The 23,331-nt window shown below is 38.6% G+C and overlaps 1 protein-coding gene across 2 annotated transcripts; it reads left to right on the forward strand.

Annotated features, from left to right (window-relative positions):
- The first annotated feature begins 362 nt into the window (after positions 1 to 362).
- On the forward strand, positions 363 to 22,685 carry RPE65 (retinoid isomerohydrolase RPE65). 2 transcript variants are annotated; one of them, XM_068964943.1, is made up of 14 exons: positions 363 to 373; positions 1,523 to 1,605; positions 2,804 to 2,954; positions 4,412 to 4,519; positions 4,623 to 4,764; positions 11,430 to 11,577; positions 12,979 to 13,060; positions 13,299 to 13,431; positions 13,536 to 13,675; positions 14,348 to 14,477; positions 20,706 to 20,820; positions 20,920 to 21,014; positions 21,125 to 21,236; positions 22,534 to 22,685. In XM_068964943.1, exons 1-14 carry the CDS (start codon positions 363 to 365, stop codon positions 22,683 to 22,685), a joined length of 1,602 nt encoding a protein of 533 aa, XP_068821044.1. The 2 variants fall into 2 exon arrangements, with proteins under 2 accessions (XP_068821044.1, XP_068821045.1); XM_068964944.1 differs by lacking the exon at positions 4,412 to 4,519.
- Positions 22,686 to 23,331: the final 646 nt, after the last annotated feature.

The following is a 23,331-nucleotide window of genomic DNA, read 5'->3' on the forward strand; positions in this document are numbered from 1 at the left end:
AAGGATACCAGGTTCCCGTGGGGTGACACGGATCAGCTCAGGCCCGATGCTAGCCACTCCCACACAACTCCTTTCTTTCTAATCCACTTCTTGTTCTCTTTGGGAAGGATTGAGGTCTCTGGAAGATGGCCAAAAAACAATTAAGCGAGCAGCCAGCCCAAATTAATGCTCAAGTATCAGGAGTATCTGAGTCCTGAAAGCCACTTCTGTTTTCCCTCTCTCAGCTGAGGGGGTGGGAAGAGGTTCTCAAAGCCACCTCTCCTTTCAGGGAGATTTAGAAGGCATATAAAGGCCCCTGGCTGAGGACTTGCTTCCTCACTCCACAGTTGGTGCCAGAACTCTCAATCCTCAACCGAGAGAAAATGTCCATCCAGTAAGTATCTCTGGGAGATTTTTTTTATTAATGCCTTAGTGCGTTGATGGTAAATGAGCTATTTCAAGAATTCCTGAAGACAACTGAGGATCCATTTAGGAAAAGCCTTGGGTCTTGGTGGGAGAGTTTGTTTCTTCCTATACACATATTGAAGCAAATATCTAGAAGTCAGGTCTAAGTTACAGTGGGATTTTATGGCTTGGAATGGGCCTTGGAAGCAGTAGTGAGCATGAAGATTCAATGAGGCAGACCTGGGTTCTACTTCTTGTCCAGTCATTTCCTAACTGTGTTATCTTAGGCAAATTACTTTTTAAAGTCTAGGCTTTTCCATATATAGGATAAGTAATACTTACCTCATTTTGGTGCTGTGATATTTAAATGAATGAAGAGCATATAAATTCCTTTTGATGGTATGTGGCGCATAGTAAATGCTTAATAAAAAATAAGTGCCTAAATTAGGCAGTCTTGTCAGAGCTCTCACTCTAAGAAGTCATATAATGAGCCAAAGTGAGAAGGAAGAACATTAAAATATATATATGTATATATGACCTAAATATTCTTATCTGACTACTTTTAAAATGTAGTGAAGCTCTTGGAGATTGGTGACAAAATAAGACAGTGGGAAGAAATGATGGTATAATATGCATGAATAGCAAAGGATGAGGTATTGACCCCAAAACCTGTGGTCTCCCAGTTCATAAGAGGGAGAGGAATGAGACTGGGAGTCAAGAGAATGAATGATGCAGTAAGCTGAGGGTACTGACAGGGTAAGATAATTCTGTGGGAAGGACTTGGTCAGGAAGAGAAGTGACAATGATAATGGGATTTGTTGACTTGTCCTCAGAAATATGGGAAAACTGCGGAAGGTAAGTCCACTGTAATATTAAAAGGGAGGTCATTTTCCTTGTCATCAAAGGAGAAAAACCAACCTGGGCCTTTGCCAACGTGATACATTTCTGCCACCCTTCCCCAGTTTCTACCACCACCACCGTATCTCCTCCCAAAACACTGTACTCTCAGCTCCAGCTGGACTGGCAGTACACACCAGCATTGAGTAGAGGGCATCTTTTCTTGTGGAGCTCTGCGTCTGTCTCCATGGACTCCCTGAGATTCCACATGAACTTCTTCCTCATTATTCCACCATTTCAGAGTTGAACATCCAGCTGGTGGTTACAGGAAACTGTTTGAAACTGTGGAGGAACTATCCTCACCGCTCACAGCCCATGTTACAGGTTGGTCTCAGCTTTCTTGAAGCCATCTTCTTTTTTTTTTGTTGCAATATCTCTTTGCTGTCTCCTTATTCATTGGCATCTCTCAGCATAGGTTCCCCTATGGGCTACAAAGAGAGAAATCTGGAGATTTGGGCTTTTTATACCAAGAACTCATTTCCTCTTTTCTTTACTTTTCTAAAATATATATTTTAAAAATGCTACCTAACTGGAATTCATTAACTACTGGGACTATACCTTTGTCATCTTTAAACTGTCTCCTCCCAATTGCCTCTTCTGGAAAATAGAAAAGATGAACCCAGTGCTCTTTCTCAACTAGATTCTGATGTTAAGAGTCTAGATGCAAGCAACCAAATTAATGGTGTGTCTGATAGGTGAGCCCTGTCTTCTTTTCACATTTTTATCAGAAATATAAATCTGTATAAAGTGGACTGCTGAAACTGAGCTGTATGAAATAATACATTTCAGGTTGGAGAGTTGACAAGGATTAAACAAATACTGCCATATGCTGTACATTCAAGGACCAAAGGGCACAACCTGTTTAGACTGAATGGCCTTAAAACCTTTATTGTGTGTCCCTCATTTTGCAGAGAAGGACACTGAGGCCCAGAGATAGCACACAGCAAATCCTGAAGCAGAATCCTGGTCTCTGACAGCCCTGTGTACTTTCTGCTACAGCAAGGTGACCTTTATCTGGACAATAGCCCATATCTCAAAGGAATTTAGCTCTATACTTTAAAAAGCCAATTTCCTATTGTTTCACAGAAATGGTTTGTTCTATCAACACATCTTTTTTTTAGTATCTTGATCTCTACTTCTAATCCATCCCTCCTGTATCAAGAAATTTGAAATTTTTTCTTAAAAGTAAGATGGTAAAAATGCAAATGTATTGGTAGCCGGGAATATCTGTTAGATGGAGAATCCCGTTCCATTCCAGATGTTCTTCCTTGTCTCCTTCCAACCTTTTGTTTAAACTCAGAGAAGCTGCCACATTTCCCAACCTTGGTTCCCTAGAAAAAGGAGAGTCAGCCAGCAGGCATTTCCTGAGAGCTACTCCGCGTGAGAGCTGGGAATGGAAATCACTGCCAGCTTTAGAAGTAAAAGGCTGCCCATCCAGATGGCTTATATAATCACTGCTCCTTACCAGGGGTGAGAAGAGCAGGTATAAGAAACAAGATTCTGTGTCTCACTTTCCTCACAGGCAGGATCCCCCTCTGGCTGACCGGCAGTCTCCTTCGATGTGGGCCAGGACTCTTTGAAGTTGGATCAGAACCATTTTACCACCTGTTTGATGGGCAAGCCCTCCTGCACAAGTTTGACTTTAAAGAAGGACATGTCACATACCACAGAAGGTAAAGAACACTAGGTTCCACTCCCCTTCCTAGGGTTGGGGCCTAGCTCAGCTCCTCCTTACATGTTCTTTTTAACCTCCTGAACCCAATAGGAGACTTTATACTCACCTCCACTCAGAATCCTCCTGGGCCATGAGTCTGCATGGACACCTGGGAGCTATAGGACAGGATAAAGAAACAGCAAAGAACTAGGGCTTTGGGGTCTGACATGCCTGGCATCAAATCCTATATGCCCTAGATACCATTTGTCTAGGTGGGTGCCTTTGGCAAGTTGTTAACTTCTACTTCTTTGTTTTGTCACCTATAAAAATGGGAGAAGTAAAAGAATTTACTTCAGAGTTTATTACAAGGATAAAATGAGAACACAGTGCTTAGTCCATCAGAAGCATTTAATAATAATAATAGTCATTTTAGTATTATTAGACCATGTATCGCTTGATTTCTTTCCTTTTTTGTAATCAGAAAGGCCAATGGGAAGAAGGGAGGGGGTGTCACAGAGCAGGCAAGGACCAAATATGTCATAATAATACCAGGAATAAGTTTTCTAAAAACAGGAGATGGTTGCTAAAAGGTTTGAGGCCCTAAGCCATCACTCCAACTTCATTACAAAGACTCATTAGCACCACAATAAATACTTTGTTTCATGTTTTAATATTCAGGCCTGTTAGTGGTTTTGTTGATCACCACAGATTTCAGGCATTCTGAAGAGACATCAAAAGTAAGAATAAATGGAGTCTTGAAGTAGTTGGGATAACTTGGACTGTTTTAGAAGAGAAACAGATCAAGTCAAGCAAAAATTTAGCTATGAAAGCTTATTTTGGAGGTCAGAGAAAGCCTTCTAAAGACCTTGGTACTTTTTCCTCTTCACAAAAGTACAAAATCAAATTTTAATTGGCTCTCCACATGAGAAACCCTAGGCAACGTATGCTGTCTAGTCTGGGATATGGTTGAGGAGGTCTGCCTGTGTAAGAGACTGGATTCAAAAATATCTACTTTTAAAAGTAACAAAATAAAATTTTAAATTAAAGAAAAACACTAGAGGAATAGAAGGAAGATTGAAGGAAATCTAATTCAGCATACCATGTTCTATACCTCCCTGCTCAGTGTAGGCTGGTGAGCCATAGGGTACAGGAAGTCAGAAGCCCAATTTGAACTATCCATGGGACTATGTAGTATGATATGGAAAAGCCATATTTTCTGGCTCAGGCCATATATGCCGATCATTAGCTTCTCTGAGCCTTGATTTCTCATCTGTCACTGTGAAGTTTATAATTGAAGCTCATGGCACATGGTCTCCTTCTCCTTCAGTCACCCCAAGAAAGTGACCTGACTCTTCATTCTCCATGTTGTGAATTTATGATTCTTGATAAGGGCACATGGAATGACCTTCTATGCTCCCCAGGGACTACACTAATTCCCCTTCTCTGTGACATTTCCCATATCTCAATGTCCTTCAGGTTCATCCGCACTGATGCTTACGTACGGGCAATGACTGAGAAAAGGATCGTCATAACAGAATTTGGCACCTGTGCTTTCCCAGATCCCTGCAAGAATATATTTTCCAGGTTTCTGAAACCCAACTGCATGTTATTAAAGACATTTTACATTAGCCATTTTTCTCTCATGGCTTGAAAGTTACTGTACTAAAAAATCCATTTGCTTCTACAGGTTTTTTTCTTACTTCCGAGGAGTGGAGGTTACTGACAATGCCCTTGTTAATATCTACCCAGTGGGGGAAGATTACTATGCCTGCACAGAGACCAACTTCATTACAAAGATTAATCCTGAGACCTTGGAAACAATTAAGCAGGTAGGACACAGTGCTCAAAAGATATTGCTTAGGAATTTAGAATTTGTACCTTAGAATTAAGTCCACTGTGCATTTTGTTTGGAAGAATATGAGAGCCAGATAGATTAAGTTTCAAATCCCTGCTTTGTCATCAACTACTAGCGATGTGACATAAAGCAGAATTTTCTTCTCATTTGTGAAATTTTAAATATTTATTGTGTGAATTAGAGGAAAACTGTATAAAATGCCCAACGTATTTATTTGTGACACAAGTATTAAGTCCCTTCCATGTACCAGAATGTATGCTAGATGCAAAAGATACATCAATGAGTAAGACACATGGTCCCTGCTCTTCATGGTTTTTATAGGCTAGCATGGAACTGGCACATTTAATATTGAAAAGATTAAATTCATGGTTCTAGGAAAGTGTGTTGCACCAATCTTACACCTTCTTATACAACTTCTAGTCAGAAATAAAAGCCATACCTTAAATGAAAAAGCATAAAGAAACATGTGAGTAATATTAGAAAGTGATCAATTTTGCTGAGATATGAGGCAGTCTCAGTGCAGCATTCAGTAAAACAGATCTACATTTTCAACCAATGTTTATTAAGTTGCAGCTGTTTACTTTCTTTTTTTTGCTTTGTGAATTTATTTTTTTAATTATTTTATTTTATTTTATTTTTAATATAAATTTTTTATTTTAATTGGAGGCTAATTACTTTACAATATTGTATTGGTTTTGCCATACATCAACATGAGCCTGCCACAGTTGTACACGTGTTCCCCATCCTGAACCCCCCCACCTCCCTCCCCATACCATACCTCTGGGTCATCCCAGTGTTTTCAAGGCATCATTTTTACTTTCAGAACACTTAAGATCTAAGTGGAGAAATCAATTAATATATTACTTAACTATAATAGAGTGCAGCACTTTCACAGCATCATCTTTCAGGATTTGAAATAGCTCAACTGGAATTCCATCACCTCCCCTAGCTTTGTTCATAGTGATGTTTTCTAAGGCCCACTTGGCTTCACATTCCAGGATGTCTGGCTCTAGGTGAGTGATCACACCATCATGATTATCTTCATCTTGAAGATCTTCTTTGTACAGTTCTTCTGTGTATTCTTGCCACCTCTTCTTAATATCTTCTGCTTTTGTTAGGTCCATACCATTTCTGTCCTTTATCGAGCCCATCTTTGCATGAAATGTTCCCTTGGTATCTCGAATTTTCTTGAAGAGATCTCTAGTCTTTCCCATTCTGTTGTTTTCCTCTATTTCTTTGCATTGATCACTGAGGAACGCTTTCTTATCTCTTCTTGCTATTCTTTGGAACTCTGCATTCAGATGCTTATATCTTTCCTTTCCTCCTTTGCTTTTCGCTTCTCTTCTTTTCACAGCTATTTATAAGGCCTCCTCAGACAGCCATTTTTCTTTTTTGCATTTCTTTTCCAAGGGGATGGTCTTGAACACTGTCTCCTGTACAATGTCACGAAACTCTGGCCATAGTTCATCAGGCACTCCATCTATCAGATCTAGTCCCTTAAATCTATTTCTCACTTCCACTGTATAATCATAAGGGATTTGATTTAGATCATACCTGACCCAAATCAATATGCACTCAATATGCCAGCAAATTTGGAAAACTCAGCAGTGGCCACAGGACTGGAAAAGGTCAGTTTTCATTCCAATCCCAAAGAAAGGCAATGCCAAAGAATGCTCAAACTACCGAACAATTGCACTCATTTCACATGCTAGGAAAGTAATGCTCAAAATTCTCCAAGCCAGGCTTCAGCAACACATGAACCGTGAACTTCCAGATGTTCAAGCTGGTTTTAGAAAAGGCAGAGGAACCAGAGATCAAATTGCCAACACCCGCTGGATCATGGAAAAAGCAAGAGAGTTCCAGAAAAACATCTATTTCTGCTTTATTGACTATGCCAAAGCCTTTGACTATGTGGATCACAATAAACTGTGGAAAATTCTGAAAGAGATGGGAATACTGGACCACCTGACCTGCCTCTTGAGAAACCTGTATGCAGCTCAGGAAGCAACAGTGAGAACTGGACATGGAACAACAGACTGGTTCCAAATAGGAAAAGGAGTACATCAAGGCTGTATATTGTCACCCTGCTTATTTAACTTCTATGCAGAGTACATCATGAGAAACGCTGGGCTGGAAGAAGCACAAGCTGGAATCAAGATTGCAGGGAGAAATATCAATAACCTCAGATATGCAGATGACACCACTCTTATGGCAGAAAGTGAAGAGGAACTCAAAAGCTTCTAGATGAAAGTGAAAGAGGAGAGTAAAAAAGTTGGCTTAAAGCTCAACATTCAGAAAACGAAGATCATGGCATCTGGTCCCATCACTTCATGGGAAATTGATGGGGAAACAGTGGAAACAGTGTCAGACTTTATTTTGGGGGGCTCCAAAACCACTGCAGATGGTGACTGCAGCCATGAAATTAAAAGACCCTTACTCCTTGGAAGAAAAGTTATGACCAACCTAGATAGCATATTGAAAAGCAAAGACGTTACTTTGCCAACAAAGGTCCGTCTAGTCAAGGCTATGGTTTTTCCAGTGGTCATGTATGGATGTGAGAGTTGGACTGTGAAGAAAGCTGAGCCCCAAAGAATTGATGCTTTTGAACTGTGGTGTTGAAGAAGACTCTTGAGAATCCCCTGGACTGCAAGGAGATCCAACCAGTCATTCTAAAGGAGATCAGCCCTGGCATTTCTTTGGAGGGAATGATGCTGAAGCTGAAACTCCAGTACTTTGGCCACCTGATGGGAAGAGCTGACTCATTGGAAAAGACTCTGATGCTGAGAGGGATTGGGGGCAGGAGGAGAAGGGGGGACGACAGAGGATGAGATGGCTGGATGGCATCACTGACTCTATGGACGTGAATCTGAGTGAACTCTGGGAGTTGGTGATGGACAGGGAGGCCTGGCGTGCTGTGATTCATGGGGTTGCAAAGAGTCAGACACGACTGAGAGACTGAACTGAGGTGAACTAACTATAATAGAACACAGAATATAGTAAGTCCTTTCACAAAAGGAATCCTTCTATGGAAGTGCATATAAAGATTACTTCTAGCAGTGTTGAAGGGTATGAAGTGGGGCAGATCAAGGAAGATTTAAAAGTATTGTATTTGAGTTAGAAATTAGAGGGAAGGCAAAACTTCATTGAATTTGGGAAAAGAACATTTCAGATACAGGAAGTACCATGACCAAACAAATAGAGGTGGGAAACTGGAGAATAAAGTTTTGTTTTTTTTTGTTTTTTGTTTTTTTTTTTTTTGGCTAGAATTGCAGTATTTCTCAATGGAGGTGGCATTGCCACCTGGGCAGGTGGCACTTCATCATTATGGGGACTGTCTCACCTATTGCAGAGGTTTGACATCCCTGGTCTCACCCACTAAACACCAGATATGTCCTCAATCATTGCACAAACCCCAAATGCTCCCCAACATTTCCAACTTCCCCACTAGGGGACAAAAGCATTCCTAGGTGCAAACTAGTGATCAGAGCATGCCATGTCAAGGGTAGAGTGAAACTATAAGTTTGAATAATGGACAAAAATTTGGAATAAGTTGTTTGGTTGATGGTAAACTACTGAAAGTTTTTGTTCAGAGAAGTGGTATAGCAAAGCTTTAGGTTATTTAATCTGGAAGCTATGCATAAGCTGTATGGGAGGGCAAAAGAACTAGGAGACCAGCTAGTGGAACTGAGGACCAGAAGGAGAAACTGAGTGTAATAGGAATAGAAAGGAAAGTAGTCACAACAGTGGGTCTCAATACTACAGGCTGATTTATAATCCCACGGACTGTTTACTAAGGTTTGACATATTCTCAACAGCTTTTTCTTGGTTTAGATGTATGTTTGTAACCACATATGAGTGTGTGTGTCAATCATTTAGAGAAGTTCTGAAACTAAATTTCTAAACTACTCATTTGACTTTGACAGTGTATCAGATTGCCATGGTAATTTAACTGGAAGTGTGAAGTTCATGGTATGGCTTCAGAATAGACTTTATTAGAAGTTAAGTTTCATTGTGAGCAGCACTATACCCTAACTTCACATAAAAATGTAATTTTAAAATTTTGAGAGTTTTTTGTTTGTGTATTTGTTTACCATGACTGAAATAGCCTGCTAACAAGCACCTTTGCCTCTAGACTGATTCCCTTAAATACAGCTTCCTTAATTCAGTAGAAGTATTTTTTTTCTAAAATGCAAGTATAAATGTGCTATATTCCATCTAGTGCACCCACAGTTTCCAAGATATAGTTAAAACACAGACCTTTGTGGCTGGCCCATTTTTATTTCTCCTTCTCCATGTGTGCTCTTCACCACAGCCATGCTGAATGACTAGACTTCCCTAAGCAGCATTCACTATTTACAACTCTATGCCTTTACAGCAAGGTTCCTGCTTCCTAGAACACATTGTTATCATTCTGCATCTGACTGACTTTTACTCATCTTTCAACATGAGTTGGAGTCATCGCCCTTGGGAAGCCCTGCCTAATCTCCCAGTTTGGGTTAAATGGCTTTTCTTTATAGATATGGTTTTGCACTTACTACACTTATTCCAGCTCATTGTTCTAGTGTTGTTGTTCAGTCACCCAGTCATGTCTGACTCTTTACGACCCCACAGACTGTAGCATGCCAGGCCTCCCTGTCATCACCGTCTCCCAGAATTTGCCCGAGTTCATGTTCATTGCATCAGTGATGCTGTCCAGCCATCTCATCCTCTGACACCCTCTTCTTCTGCCCTCAGTCTTTCCCAGAATCAGGTACTTGTCCAATGAGTCATCTGTTCCTGTCAGGTAAGCAAAATACTGGAGCTTCAGCTCCAGCATCAGTCCTTCCAGTGAGTATTCAGGGTTGATCTCCCTTAAGACTGACTGGTTTGATCTTGCTGTCCAAGGGGCTTTCAGGAGTCCTCTCCAGCACCACAGTTTGAAGGCATCAATTCTTTGGCATTCTGCCTTCTTTATGGTCCATCTCTCACAACTGTATGTGACCACTGGGAAGACCATAGCCTTGACTCTATGGACCTTTGTCAGCAGAATCACATTTCTGCTTTTCAACACACTGTCTAGGTCTGTCATCACTTTCCTGCCATAAAGCAATTGTCTTCTGATTTCATGGCTGTAGTCATGGTCTGCAGTGATTTTGGAGCCAAAGAAGAGGAAATCCGTCACTACTTCCACCTTTTCACCTTCTATTTGCCATGCAGTAATGGGGCCAGATGCCATGATCTTAGTTTTTTTAATATTTAGTCTTAAGTTGGCTCTTTCACTTTCCTCCTTCACCCTCATCAACAGGCTTTTTAGCCCGTCTTTGCTTTCTGCCATTATAGCGGCATCATCCGCATATCTGAGATTGTTGATGTTTCTCCCACCTATCTTAATTCCGGCTTGTAACTTATCAGCCCGATATTTCTCATGATATGCTCGGCATATAAGGTGACAGCAGACAGCCCTGATGTACTCCCTTCTCAGTCTTGAACCAATCAGTTGTCTAGTACAGTGCTGTCAATGGAACTTTCTACAACACTTCTATATCTACATTGTCCAAGTGCTGTTGAGTACATGGATGTGGCTAATGTGACTGAGAAACTGAATTTGAAGTTCTGTCTAATTATGATTAACTTACATTTAAATTGCTACATGTGGCTGCAGTATTGGATACTGCCAGTCAGTACTGAAATTTTGAAAAGCAAGGACTATCTGTTTTCCTAGACACTGACACAGCATCTGGCATATAATAGAAGCCCAGCGAGTACTTGACAAATGACTGAGTGAATTAATGTCTTGCCTAATATTTAAATTAGAGTGCTAAAAACTCCCTAAGCTTTAAAACATTTTCTCTTAATCAAATAGAAAGAACTTTGGTTAGACAAATATATAACCATGGATTATTTATTCAATAAATCTTTACCGAGTAGGTCCCAAGCAGAAATTTTAGCGCTCTACATCTTTTGACAAGTCACTTGACTTCTCTGACTCCTCAAGTTCTCCTTAGGTAAATTGAGAGGTTTGTGATAGATTATGGTTTTGAATTTTTTATAAGAATCCAAATTCAACTGAAGTACTGAATCCTGTCTTCAGAAGTTTCCATTAATTCCAGGAATTCATGGTTCCCCTGAAGTCTATTTAGGTTAAGACTTTCTATACTAGAATTCTGAGGTTTCTTTCAGTTCCAAATTCCTTTACATGTAAGACACTGGATTTGGTATTTAGGTTGTATCATACAAAATTTGTGTTTTTGTAAAATGAAAATTAATAACTATCAACATGCAGTTCAATGTAATTCAATAAGGAAAATGTAAAGATGTTTCAGGATTAAAATTTATCACTGTTTGAGGACAGCTTGTATATACAAAAGGAAGATAACCAAACAGAGAAATGCATGGTCTACATCAACAGAAGAACACAGTCAGAGAGAACTTAAAAATTTCAAAGGCATGAAGGGTCAATGTGGGGGTCAGAGAAGAGCTCTACACTAAAGTTGGAACTTCCACAGGTTTGAAAGAAAGTAGGACCCCAGAGAGATAGAAGGAAAGAGAAAGTGCACTTAGGGTAAAGGTGCAAATGGTCATGATGAGGTCAGATTGAGGGATCAAAGATACAATATAGTTTTTCTCTTAACATGGGTGACATCTCTTTTCCTTCCATAGGTTGACCTTTGCAACTATGTCTCAGTTAATGGAGCCACTGCTCACCCCCACATTGAAAATGATGGGACTGTTTACAACATTGGTAATTGCTTTGGGAAAAATTTTTCAATTGCCTACAATATTGTAAAGATCCCACCACTACAAGCAGGTCAGTTTACCACTTTGATTCTTCTTAAAACAAGTATCTATAATGTGAGAAAATTACTGGAAATACAAGATGTCAGATCAGAAATATGAGGACTGCACTATATGGACGGTTAAATTACTTTCAGATTTTCAGAAAACTATCCTCATCCTCACCCTACCAGGGAACAAATACCCAATAGCACCATAGTAGGAAATAACAAATTGAAAATACAAAAAGCTTGTGGCCATGTTCTGTTCTACAGTGTTTCAAAGATGTAGTGTATATGTGACTTTGATCATATCAAATTTAGATTTAAATCAAGCAAATAGTTATTAAGCACTTATCCATGTGCCAGACACAATTAAGATTTTAAACAAACATATGTGTACGTATATGAAAGTGTATTCAGTATTTTATATGTATTTAATTCCCCAAACTACAAACAAAACATTTTAATTCATATATAGACTATAAAGAATGCTAAAACAGAAGAGAGTACTCTTTAGAATTCTACATTCATCCTCCATTCGTTGCAAGAAATTTGATATTGATCTTGTTAATATAATTATTTGAGTATATATGGATTTTTATTTAGTTTTTGCTTAGTATAATTTGTGAAGTTTAGATCCTGGACCAGCAGCATCACCTGGAAACCTGTTCGAAATACAAATCTCAAGCCCCACCTGAGGTAGACTGAATGAGTAACTCTGAGGGTGGGCCCATGCTCAGTATTTTCAGAAGCTCTTTATGTATTTCTGGTGTACACTAAGGTTTAAAGACACTGCCTTAGTAGCAAATAAACTTTAATGTGCTTAAGAATTATTGTACCAGGCTATTGACACAGAAAGGGCTTCCCAGGTGGCACTAGTGGTATATGCCAATGCAGGAGACATAAGAGACAGGGGTTTGATCCCTGGGTCTGGCAACCCACTCCAGTATTCTTGCCTGGATAATCCCATGGACAGAGGAGATTTATGGGCTACCGTCCATAGGGCCGCACAGAATTGGACATGACTGAAGGGACTTAGCACCCACAAACAACAAAACTACATATTCTATAACTTTACAGCTAATTTAAGAGATTGTAAAAGTCACTTTGACCATACTAAAGTTTTGCCTACTCCCTTGACTTAGAACCCACCTTCAGTTAGTAAGATGTGACTCCACTATACTCTATCTACCACACACACACTGAGTGCACTTTCCAAATCTGCTGCTATTTGGATTTTCCTGGGTGATGGCAGCTCCACATGAAATTTCCCTCAGAAATGCCAGTGACTGAGAAAATGGAAATAAACTCTTTAAAAAATCAAGATCTGAAAATGTATTTCTTTGCTCGCATAAGCTGTTCTAAATGCTTTGTATTTAAAAAAAAAAAAAAAAGAGGCTGTTCCACAGCCTTTTAAAACCACTTTATTTCAGACAAGGAAGATCCAATAAGCAAGTCAGAGATCGTTGTACAATTCCCCTGCAGTGACCGATTCAAGCCATCTTACGTCCATAGGTAACTCGAAGGCCTGCTATGAATCTTCAGGAAAACTCAAGTTTAAAGATCTGCTTTGCCTACCTTTGATACCAGTCCTGATCATGACATTTTCTTGCAGAAACCTAAATTTAAATGTAATTAATTTCATGTAGGCACTGTTGATTCATATAACTGAGCATACCTCATGTGTACATATTTCTCTGTGGTTTGAGCATCAACCCTTCCCACTCACAAGTTTATTTCTGTTTCTGAACAGTTTTGGTTTGACTCCCAACTATATTGTTTTTGTGGAGACACCAGTCAAAATTAATCTATTCAAGTTTCTTTCTTCATGGAGTCTTTGGGGAGCCAACTACATGGATTGTTTTGAGTCCAATGAAACCATGGGGGTAAGTCTTACATTTATTTGTCAGGTTTATGATTCCGAAGAATATGTGTTTCATAATGCAGGCTTTTTTTCTTTTTAAATGCATCAAAATATTCTCACTTTTAGGTTTGGCTTCATATTGCTGACAAAAAAAGGAAAAAGTATATCAATAATAAATACAGGACCTCTCCTTTTAACCTCTTTCATCACATCAATACCTATGAAGACCATGAGTTTCTGATTGTGGATCTCTGTTGCTGGAAAGGGTAAGAGAGTACACTGAATGAATAAATGTTACATCTCCAGTTGCTCCTGGAGATCAGGTTTGTTTGTTTGTTTTCAGAGATACAGCTTTCAATATTTAATCTGAGTTATATCTTTTAAAAGTATGCTTAAGTCACAAAATATGATTTAAAAAGCTTTAGGAAGTTTAGGTAATCAGAAACACAAACTGAACCTAAAAACCATGGTTAATGATTGAAAACTGCTCAGGTCCATGAAACAGACCTGAAAATAAAAGATTCTATGACTTCATGAATGAACTTAAACTTAATTTCCCTCAAATTTAACAAGATCATTTGAGGAGCCTTAAACTGCCTCTACTCTGGGTTTGATTTTTTTAAAAAAAAGACAGACATTCTTTCTTCAGAGCAGCAAGTCACTAAAAGAGACAGTAGCCCCTGAAGACACAGACAGAATGGTGATAGAGAAACAGAGCAGAAAGTTTCAAAGGCTGCTGTTTTTAAACATATCCATGAAGCAGGACTCTTTTCTCCACCCAGAGCAGGCAGAAATGGCTGCAGTATACCTGAGTCTTTAGGAGTTTCTAGATTGGAGACTAAAGAAGAGACAGGCATTTGTGCTTTTAAAAGACATGCATCATGTCTCTAAAATTTTTGTAATTGTCTGTCCTCATGTTTGACTTTTTATTTTTGCAGATTTGAATTTGTTTATAATTATTTATATTTAGCCAATTTACGTGAGAACTGGGAAGAGGTGAAAAAAAATGCCAGAAAGGCTCCTCAGCCTGAAGTTAGGAGATACGTACTTCCTTTGAATATTGACAAGGTAACCACCCTCTACATAGATTTCAGATATAACAAGAATGTTTCATCTTTCTCAGGATTTTTTCTCCTGCTGTGTGTTTATACATAAAGGCTCAAAATTTCTGAACTGGAAGGGACCTTAAAAATTAGCAAATTCAATTCCCCTCATTTTATAAATGAAACCGAAGCTCATGAATTAGCAAAATCCAGTTGTGAAGAATCAAAGTGAAACCAGTTTTCACTCTCAACCTGTTTTTCTTTTTTCTACACAATCTTTTTAAAAACTGATTGCTAAAAAACAAACAACAAAAAACTGATTGCAATCCAACTGGTTAGAACATAAACAAAAACAGTGGGATAAGTGGGTGAAAATAACTTAAAACAATAGGTTGGTAATCTTTGAAGGCTTTTAGGTTAGGGTAAAAGGTTTGCATTTTATTTGACAGGTGGTAGGGAGTTAAGGATTTTGAGTAGAAGTAAGCCATATTCAGAGTTGGTGAACTGGGTATAAATAAAGTGTACTGACTCTTCTAGTTGTCTCTCCTGCTAAATGTCCAGCTTCCCTGAGCAAGTCTCTCAATGAGCAAGTTACCCCAAAGTTCAGATGCCCGTTCTGAAACCTAAATAAATTGAACTAAATAATAACTAAGTCACTTGCTGTTTTGATTTTCTAAAATAAGGCTGTGTCATGTGTAAGTAGTATTGGAAGCGAAGGAGAAAGATAGGGACCTGTGATTGTAGACAATTTAAATTACTCAGGTGCCAGAAAAATGTAGTGGTAGTAGCGACAGAAAGACAAAAGTGAGCATTCCTACAGATAGAATTAAAAGGATCCTACATTTGACTGGATGGCAGAATGAATTAAGTCTTAGACATGCAAGACCCTATGTGTCTAAAGTGTTGACACCTTTGGAAATAGGAAGTGCAATAGGCTGAGCGAATTGGGAGATAAACGTGAACTGCAGAACTAGGAGGAAAGGGTAATAATGAGGGTAAGGGCTGACTTGAAGACAAGCATAGGTTGACCGGGGCTTCCAGCTTTCTAGTGTATGATTCGGGGCAAGACATTTAGTCTTTTCACGTCCCCTTTTCTTTATCTGCACTTTCCTCATGGCTCAGACAGTAAAGAATCTTCCTGCAATGCAGGAGACCCAGGTTCAATCCCTGGATTGGGAAAATCCCCTGGAGAAGGAAATGGCTACCCACTCCATTATTCTCGCCTGGAGAATCCCATGGACAGAGGAGCCTGATAGGCTACAGTTCATGAGGTCACAAAAGAGTTTGACAAACTAAGTAATTAGCACTTTCATTTCATTTTCTTTATCTATATCCACCATACAGGATTTTTGTGATCAATAAATGAGGTGATAAATATCAATCTCTGAATATAGTCCCCCACATAAACTAAGTGTTAAATAATATTCATTATAATTCTCATCAACAACAAAGTACGAACCTCTCTTGCTAGCAATGTCTATCCTCATATATTTGATCATCATTTCAATGCCAGTGACTATTATTGTTGATGAGAATTACAAGATCAGCATCAACAACATCTTCATGAAGATATCTGGTAGGCTTTCATGTGGAAGGGCAGGTCCTTGTGACACAAAGCAGGTTTAGAAGAAAAGAGCTAATAGTTATCGGCATTGAAATGATGATCAAATATATGAGGATAGACATTGCTAGCAGCAAAAGTTCATACTTCGGAGTAAGCATTCTAAAAGAAACTTACAAATTTGTTGATTTTTAAAAATGAAGACCTTGACAGCCAGAAAATGTTGAAAGAAAAGATAGCCAAGCACATAAGTTGGGGAAACACCCATGGGCAGAAAGTGGTAGGAAAAGAGGAGTCAGAAAAAGAAAGAAAAAAAAAAATCACTAAAGGGTCCTAGTTACAACTAAGAGAGGAAAATGCCACATTGACAAAGCAAGAGAGGGTTTCATTGATGTCCACTGCTACGTATAGGCAAGCTGAAAAACATGAAGCTGAAAAAAGGAGCCAAAACCCAGATTTAGTGACCTCTAGGAGAATAGGGAGAGAGGAAGAAATCAGGTTTCAAGCCACAGTGACAATGTGGTAGCAATTACTATAGCCTGTACTTTTAAAGTTTGGCAATGAAGAGAAAACTAGATCATAAATTAGAGAAAGAAGAGATTTAAAAAATGAAGGAAGGACTAAGGAAGGGAAAGAGTATAAGATGACTGAAGCTTCAGGTTTAGTGATTGAAATAATGGTGATATTTTTTAATATATCTTTCTTATTTTTGAATAGGCAGTGCATTTAATTGGTCAGAAAATCAAAATAATCTAAAAAGGTTTGCACTGAAAGTGTCACTCCAACCTCTTTCTGCATCCATTCCATACCATTCCTCTTCACTTCTATGTTTAACTTTTAATGTCTTTCCTTTGCATTTGTTTGTTTATGAAAATATTAAAAAATGCCAACATATAGAATTATTATTCCCACTTTTTACACAAAAAGTAACTTCCTATATCCACATTTTTATTCCTTGCTTATTTTCATTTTAAAATATATATTGAAGATCTTACTTTCTTCAACCACACAGTGTACTTTTTTACCAATATGCTGCAGTCCCTCACTGCTGAGCAAGTCATTTCCATTTTTTGACTGTTACAGATAATTTCACAAGGAATAACTTTGTATGTATGTTCTTTTATGTATATGCAGATATAGCAATAGGATAGACTCTCAGAAGTGAGTTTGCAGTATCAGAGGATAAACACATCTGTTTTAAAAAGAAAAATAGTGAGAGGGAGAGTGAAAAGGAGGTGCTGATTTGGAAAGCAAAGATGATGTTACAGATCTCTTACATTAAAAAGCCTGAATTTAATAATAGAAAAAATAAGATACAACAGAGTAAAATCGTTAAAGTTACAGTCCCATAAGTAAAGTGTTCAACATCAACATTTGAACTAATTGTATTTTTTTTCTAAATTCATACAATGCTACAAATCATAAGGACTCACTGTGTTGGATCAATTGTTATTTCCAGGTCTTCTGTATGGAGAGAGAGAGAGAGACATATATAAAATTTTCTTTATTTTGCCACCTTTAGGTAGTCATATATCAATATGTATATATACATACATGCTGCTCTCTGCTTCCCAACATCACCATGAAGAGCCTTGAAGTCACACTTCATGGAATCTTACAAGATCCATTCCTCACCTCCTATCTCTTCCCAATTCTGAAAATCTTTCACTATTTCCTTTTAGTTCATTGTACATCACCAGAAAAATTCCATCTATCCTCTGCTCAGAAGGTTCCTTCCATCTTATCTCTTTTACCAAAAAATCTGACACTCTCTAGGACACTGGTCTCTTCAGCAGCAGTTTCCAGGGGTAGCAGTTTCTCCTCCAGCCCTTGTACCACTGGGCCTGGAGTTGGAACACTTGTTCCACTTTGCTGCTTCCAAACCATTGTTCCTTCTGCCCACCCTTAAAATCTTTCAGTTTCAAATCTCACTTCAACTAATTATATACCCAAGTGGTATGTGTACATATATATATATATATATAAAACCCTTCATTATTGTTTTCATGTACCAATCACCACTCCCTCTTCTTTTGGCTCAGTGTCACACTCCTCTCCCTGATCTGCTTCCAACTGTCAGTGATATCAGTATACACATCATAGATGATTCTTCCAACAGCCTGGCCTCAGTGCCTTGACATCTTCCACTGATCCTGTCTTCCATTCTAACTCAGCCACTCACTTCCCAAGTCATACAATTGACCTTGCTATTACCTTTGACTGTGCTTCTCTCATAACCTTGGTTCATACAGGACACATTCTGACTTTCCTTTCAAGATTACCAACCCTATTACAATTCCCACCAGAACCTCCAATCTATTGAACCTGCTCACCATCTCTCACTCCCCTGAAGACTTATCTTCCCTCCTTATTCAGTTAAAATTTCATGATCATTGTAATCACCCCCTTGAGTAGATCCTCATTTCTCTTGCCACTTTCTTACTTTATAGAATTTATTTGTCAAAGTCATAAATCCTAGTTAAATTCATCTCTCCACCCACTCCATGCTTGTACCTCTAAGGCTCAAATCAAGTGCTAAAAATACACAATTGTGTTAATTGGCCCATTTTTAAATATATGACCACAAACCTTACTGCAACATTTCCCAACTTCATTTTCCTAGTTAAGTATTTCACACCCTCCTCTTTCAAACTTCCTACCTCCACACTCATACTCAGTTAATGGCTCTGTTTCCTCTTTTACTAAACAAATGAAAGAAATCAGAAAAGAATGTAAACTCCTGCCACCACATCTACCCACCCACCAGCATCTGTACTCATACTGAATTATCCCTCATCTTACTCAGAACTAGTCTTTCCCATCCTTCCTCACCCACTCCAGGACATTATTCTACAACACTCCCATTCTGTCATATATCTCACTCTCCTCCTATTTTTATTAACTCATGCATATCATGCTGTTATTTTGCCTTCTTATAAAATCCTTCTCTTGACTCTTCTTGCCCCTTCATTTATCCCTTCTTTCCTGTCTTGTGGCCCCTTTAATGTTGGAGGGCACCAGGACTCACCCGTTTGTCCTGCTTCTATTTGTACTTTCACTCCTTTTAAAGACTCATGCCTTAAATCAACCTGCACTTCCACTTCCAACTTCCTTTTAACTCAAGATTCTTGCATGTTATTGCCAATGCTAAGTCTTTATTTTGATGTTCAGTAAACATCTCAAGTTTAATAAGACAAAACTCAAACTGCTCCTCTTCCCCTACCAAAAACTTTATCCTATCTCCAGTAATCCCCATCTTTATTGTGACAACTCCAGCTTTTAACTATTTGGGCCCCAAACCTTGAAGCCATCCTTGACTTCTCACTTAATTTCATGCCTGTTCCCTATCCAGTATCTTACCTATCAGGAAATCCTCTGCTCTGCCTTCCGTTCCTCACTGACTTCAGTGCTACTAGCCCAGTCTGAACCATTGTTTTCCTTTGACTAGACTACTACAAGACAGACTGGTTTTCCTGATTTCACACTGCATATCCCCTATTCTTAAAGGGATCTTGACAGAGCAGCCAGACTGATTCTTTTAAAAATAAATCATAGCCTTGCAAACTCTTCTGCTCATCTCTTGCTCACAAGAAAAACCCAAGTCCTCACAATGACCCATCAGGCTCTAACCAGTCTGACCCCATTATACCCCTCTACCCTCCTTTCCTGTGTTCTCCCCCCAGCTCAGTCAGCACAGCCAACCTGGTCTCCTTAATGCTCTTCAAGCACTCCTGACAATACTCCTGCCTCACGCCTTTGCAATTTGTTTTCTCTGCTTAAATGCTCTTCCCCAGATATCTACATTGCTTCCTTCATCTCCTACAAGTTTTACCCCAAATATCACCTTATCAGTGAAGCCCACCCTGACTACCTACTAAAATTATAAATCACTTTCCCTTCACACTTCTGATCCCCCATACTCTGCTCTGTTTTTCTCTTCACATTCATGGTATACTAAACACTTTATCTATATTTATAGTTTTCCAAATTAGAATGTAAACTCCATAACAATAGGAACTCTGTTCTCTGAAATATCACAAATGCCTAGAATAGAGTCTAGTACAAACCAGGTATTCAAGTATTTAATGCAAAACTAAATGCATATGTTCTTTGAAGAGCTCATGATATTCATTCCTTTCATAATATAATCTGAAAAATGATGTGGGGGCAATTTCGGTATCAAGAGATCTTAGAAAACATCAGGTCCAGAAGTTTTTTCATTTGTTTTCTTTTTTGACAACATAAGGATATGATATTTTTCCAATAAAATCAAAATATAGCTAACTTTAAAGGAGATAAACATTGTATGGATACCTAGAGGTTGAAGTCTTTGTTACTGTGAAGCAAAATACTTCTTTTCCCAGAACCACATCCTCAGGGCCCTATATGGGCCTATACGGCCCTATATGTTCTTTGAGGTCAGTCTCATTTCACAGATGAGAAGACTACGAGGTTATATTTCTTTTATATATCTCTGACTTTCCCAGTGATACACACTCAGTGACTTACACGGACATGGGCAGCTTTCTCAGTCGTGTTCTTTGTCTCTCCCTTCTAGAGTTTTCTGTACTGACTCTTCTACATGTTGACTTAAGAAATGAAGAACTCAGGAAACTAAACTTGGAAACTGTTCTCCCTGCTGCTTGATTTTTATTCCTTGCTCACTGAGGTTTCTGTTATCCTCTTTCTTAGGCTGACACAGGCAAGAATTTAGTCACACTCCCCAACACAACTGCCACTGCAATTCTGTGCAGTGACGAGACCATCTGGCTGGAACCTGAGGTTCTCTTTTCAGGGCCTCGCCAAGGTGAGATGGTATAGGAAAAAACTTCACATGTGAGAGAACAAAATGTTCCACTCCGAGAGAGTAATTGAGTTTTCCTAAGCATGTTTTTTTATTTTGTAGCATTTGAGTTTCCTCAAATCAATTACCAGAAGTATGGTGGGAAACCCTACACATATGCATATGGACTTGGCTTGAATCACTTTGTTCCAGACAGGGTAATTAATTCCTCTGCCTAATATTTGAACGGTACTTTGAATCATATGTAAGTCAAGTAAAGCATATTGACTGACTAATTTATTGACTAATTTTTCTTTCTTATAAGCAGCTCTGTAAGCTGAACGTCAAAACTAAAGAAACCTGGGTATGGCAAGAGCCTGATTCATACCCCTCAGAACCTATCTTTGTTTCTCACCCAGATGCCTTGGAGGAAGATGATGGTAATGAGAGTAATAGATGTGTCTGAACCCTCTCTTCTCATTGGAGTTCATATAGTGAATTCACTAGGAGAGCAGTTATGTTGATTATTTCCAAATGTTCAAAAATAATCCTTCCTGCTATTGAATAGGACAGCACTAAAGAATGTAAATATGTTTGAAAAATAGTTTTATCTTATGGCCAGGTTTCATTAGGTACTGTTGGAAAAATGCTTAGAGCACCATTGGGTGTCACGATGGAATATCAGTATCTGCTCTAGATGGAGGCGAGAAGGAAGAAGGAGCAGCATGCTATCTAGGTTTTGCCTTTCCTGACCTAGATACATTTCTGAAAAGAAATAGGGTTCTAAGGAGGGAAACTGAATATTCTAACTGATCCAAGAGAATGAGGCTTTGAGATTCTGGTTCTAGTTTTTGTTTTTAGTAAGCTGAGGCTAGAAGGGGATCCAGAGCAACAGTCTATAAAACAGCAATTCAGATACACTCAACTACAAAGCTGGGACAGCAGGGTAGGTGATACTCTCTGGGTTTAAAATATGGGAGACCACAGAGAAATGAATAGAATAAAGAGTTTTAGAGCCATTTTACACTAAGTGATTTTACATTTGCAGTGCATCCAGTTAAAACTGCAAAAAGTTTGTTCCTATTTAGTTTGATAGAAGTAAGCATCCAAGCTAGGTCTTGGAAATTGTAGAAATAATATACCTGACTGTTTTCAAAGTCTTTAATATATGTTTCATTTGATTGTCACAACATTTTTTGCAATAAATAGAGCAGGTGTTAAATCTTATGACACAAATAAAAACACAGAAACATTCATTAAATAAGAATTCAATGAATATTTACTGTGTTCTAACCATTGTGGTAGGCTATCAGGATACAATGGTGGGCAAAAAGGACACTGTCACTCCCTTCCTGGAGCTTATAGTCTAGGGGACTTGAAAAATTTAACATCCCTCTCATGGTTGCCATGGACTTTGCTGGTGACTCAGGCGGTAGAGAATCTGCCTGCGATGCAAGAGAGTACTCTTGCTAGGAGAATTCCATGGACAGAGGAACCTAGCAGCCTGCAGTCCATGGAGTTGCAAAGAGTCAGACACGACTGAGCAACTAACACTTTCACTTGCATGGTTGCCACACAGCCAGGTGACAGAAGAGTCAGAACAAGCTATCATGTCATCTGGTTTTCTTTATTTGTGAGTGTAATGTCTCCTGTATTATTTCAATGATATTTAATCTATGGCTCTGGGCTTTTTTTTATTTTTAATTCAACACTGCCTTATTAACTTCTCATTAACAGGTGTAGTTCTGAGTGTGGTGGTGAGCCCTGGGGCAGGACAAAAGCCTGCTTATCTTCTGATTCTGAATGCCAAGGACTTGAGTGAAGTTGCCAGGGCTGAAGTGGAGATTAACATCCCTGTCACCTTTCATGGACTGTTCAAAAAATCCTGAGCACATTCTAGCATGACATGTTTCTGGTGACAAAACACAGAAAAACATAGTCAGGTCTGCAATCAAATTCTGTTTAGCTTTAGCCTGCTGTCTATAAGGGTTTTAACTTGCAGATGCACACCGTTTTGCAGTATTTTACAGAAAGCACAGAGCTAAGTAAGGAATTCCTTTTTAAAAGTGCTTATTTAGATAATCATACTTTGTGAGACAGGCACATCATAACTAAAACTCTTTATATATTTACAGTCAAATAGAAATTGAATGTGAATTTATTAAACTGTTTTTCATTCCTATTATAAAAGTGTATTTTAGGCACCTATCTGCTCCTATTACTTTTTAACATTTAAAAGCCAAAGTACTCTACAGCTGATATGTATATGGCTTTGCTGTGTCAAGGCAGCATCTTGAAAAAAAGGCTTAGTTACTAAATGTCAAATCAAACTTCTTCTCAAACCAGGGACTTTGATCTAAGACAATCATTGTATGCACATATGTATTATTTTCAAAGATTCTCATGGTTTAAACTTTAGTATTTCCATTTTATATAGGCAATTATTACTATTTCTGATTTCACAGTAAAAAAGCCTGTTTCTAATTCACTGAGGGCTCTCAACCAAATAACTTCTCAGAGATTACGTTATCTATT

The sequence above is a fragment of the Capricornis sumatraensis genome, chromosome 2 (genome assembly GCF_032405125.1).
Source record: "Capricornis sumatraensis isolate serow.1 chromosome 2, serow.2, whole genome shotgun sequence".
Taxonomy (NCBI): Eukaryota; Metazoa; Chordata; class Mammalia; order Artiodactyla; family Bovidae; genus Capricornis; species Capricornis sumatraensis.

Excerpts from the sequence above, each read along its gene's own strand:
- RPE65 (XM_068964943.1), top strand. Across the intron at positions 4,520-4,622 it reads TGCAAGAATATATTTTCCAG|GTTTTTTTCTTACTTCCGAG; the intron begins GTTTCTGAAACC and ends TTGCTTCTACAG. Across the intron at positions 13,061-13,298 it reads AAGCCATCTTACGTCCATAG|TTTTGGTTTGACTCCCAACT; the intron begins GTAACTCGAAGG and ends GTTTCTGAACAG.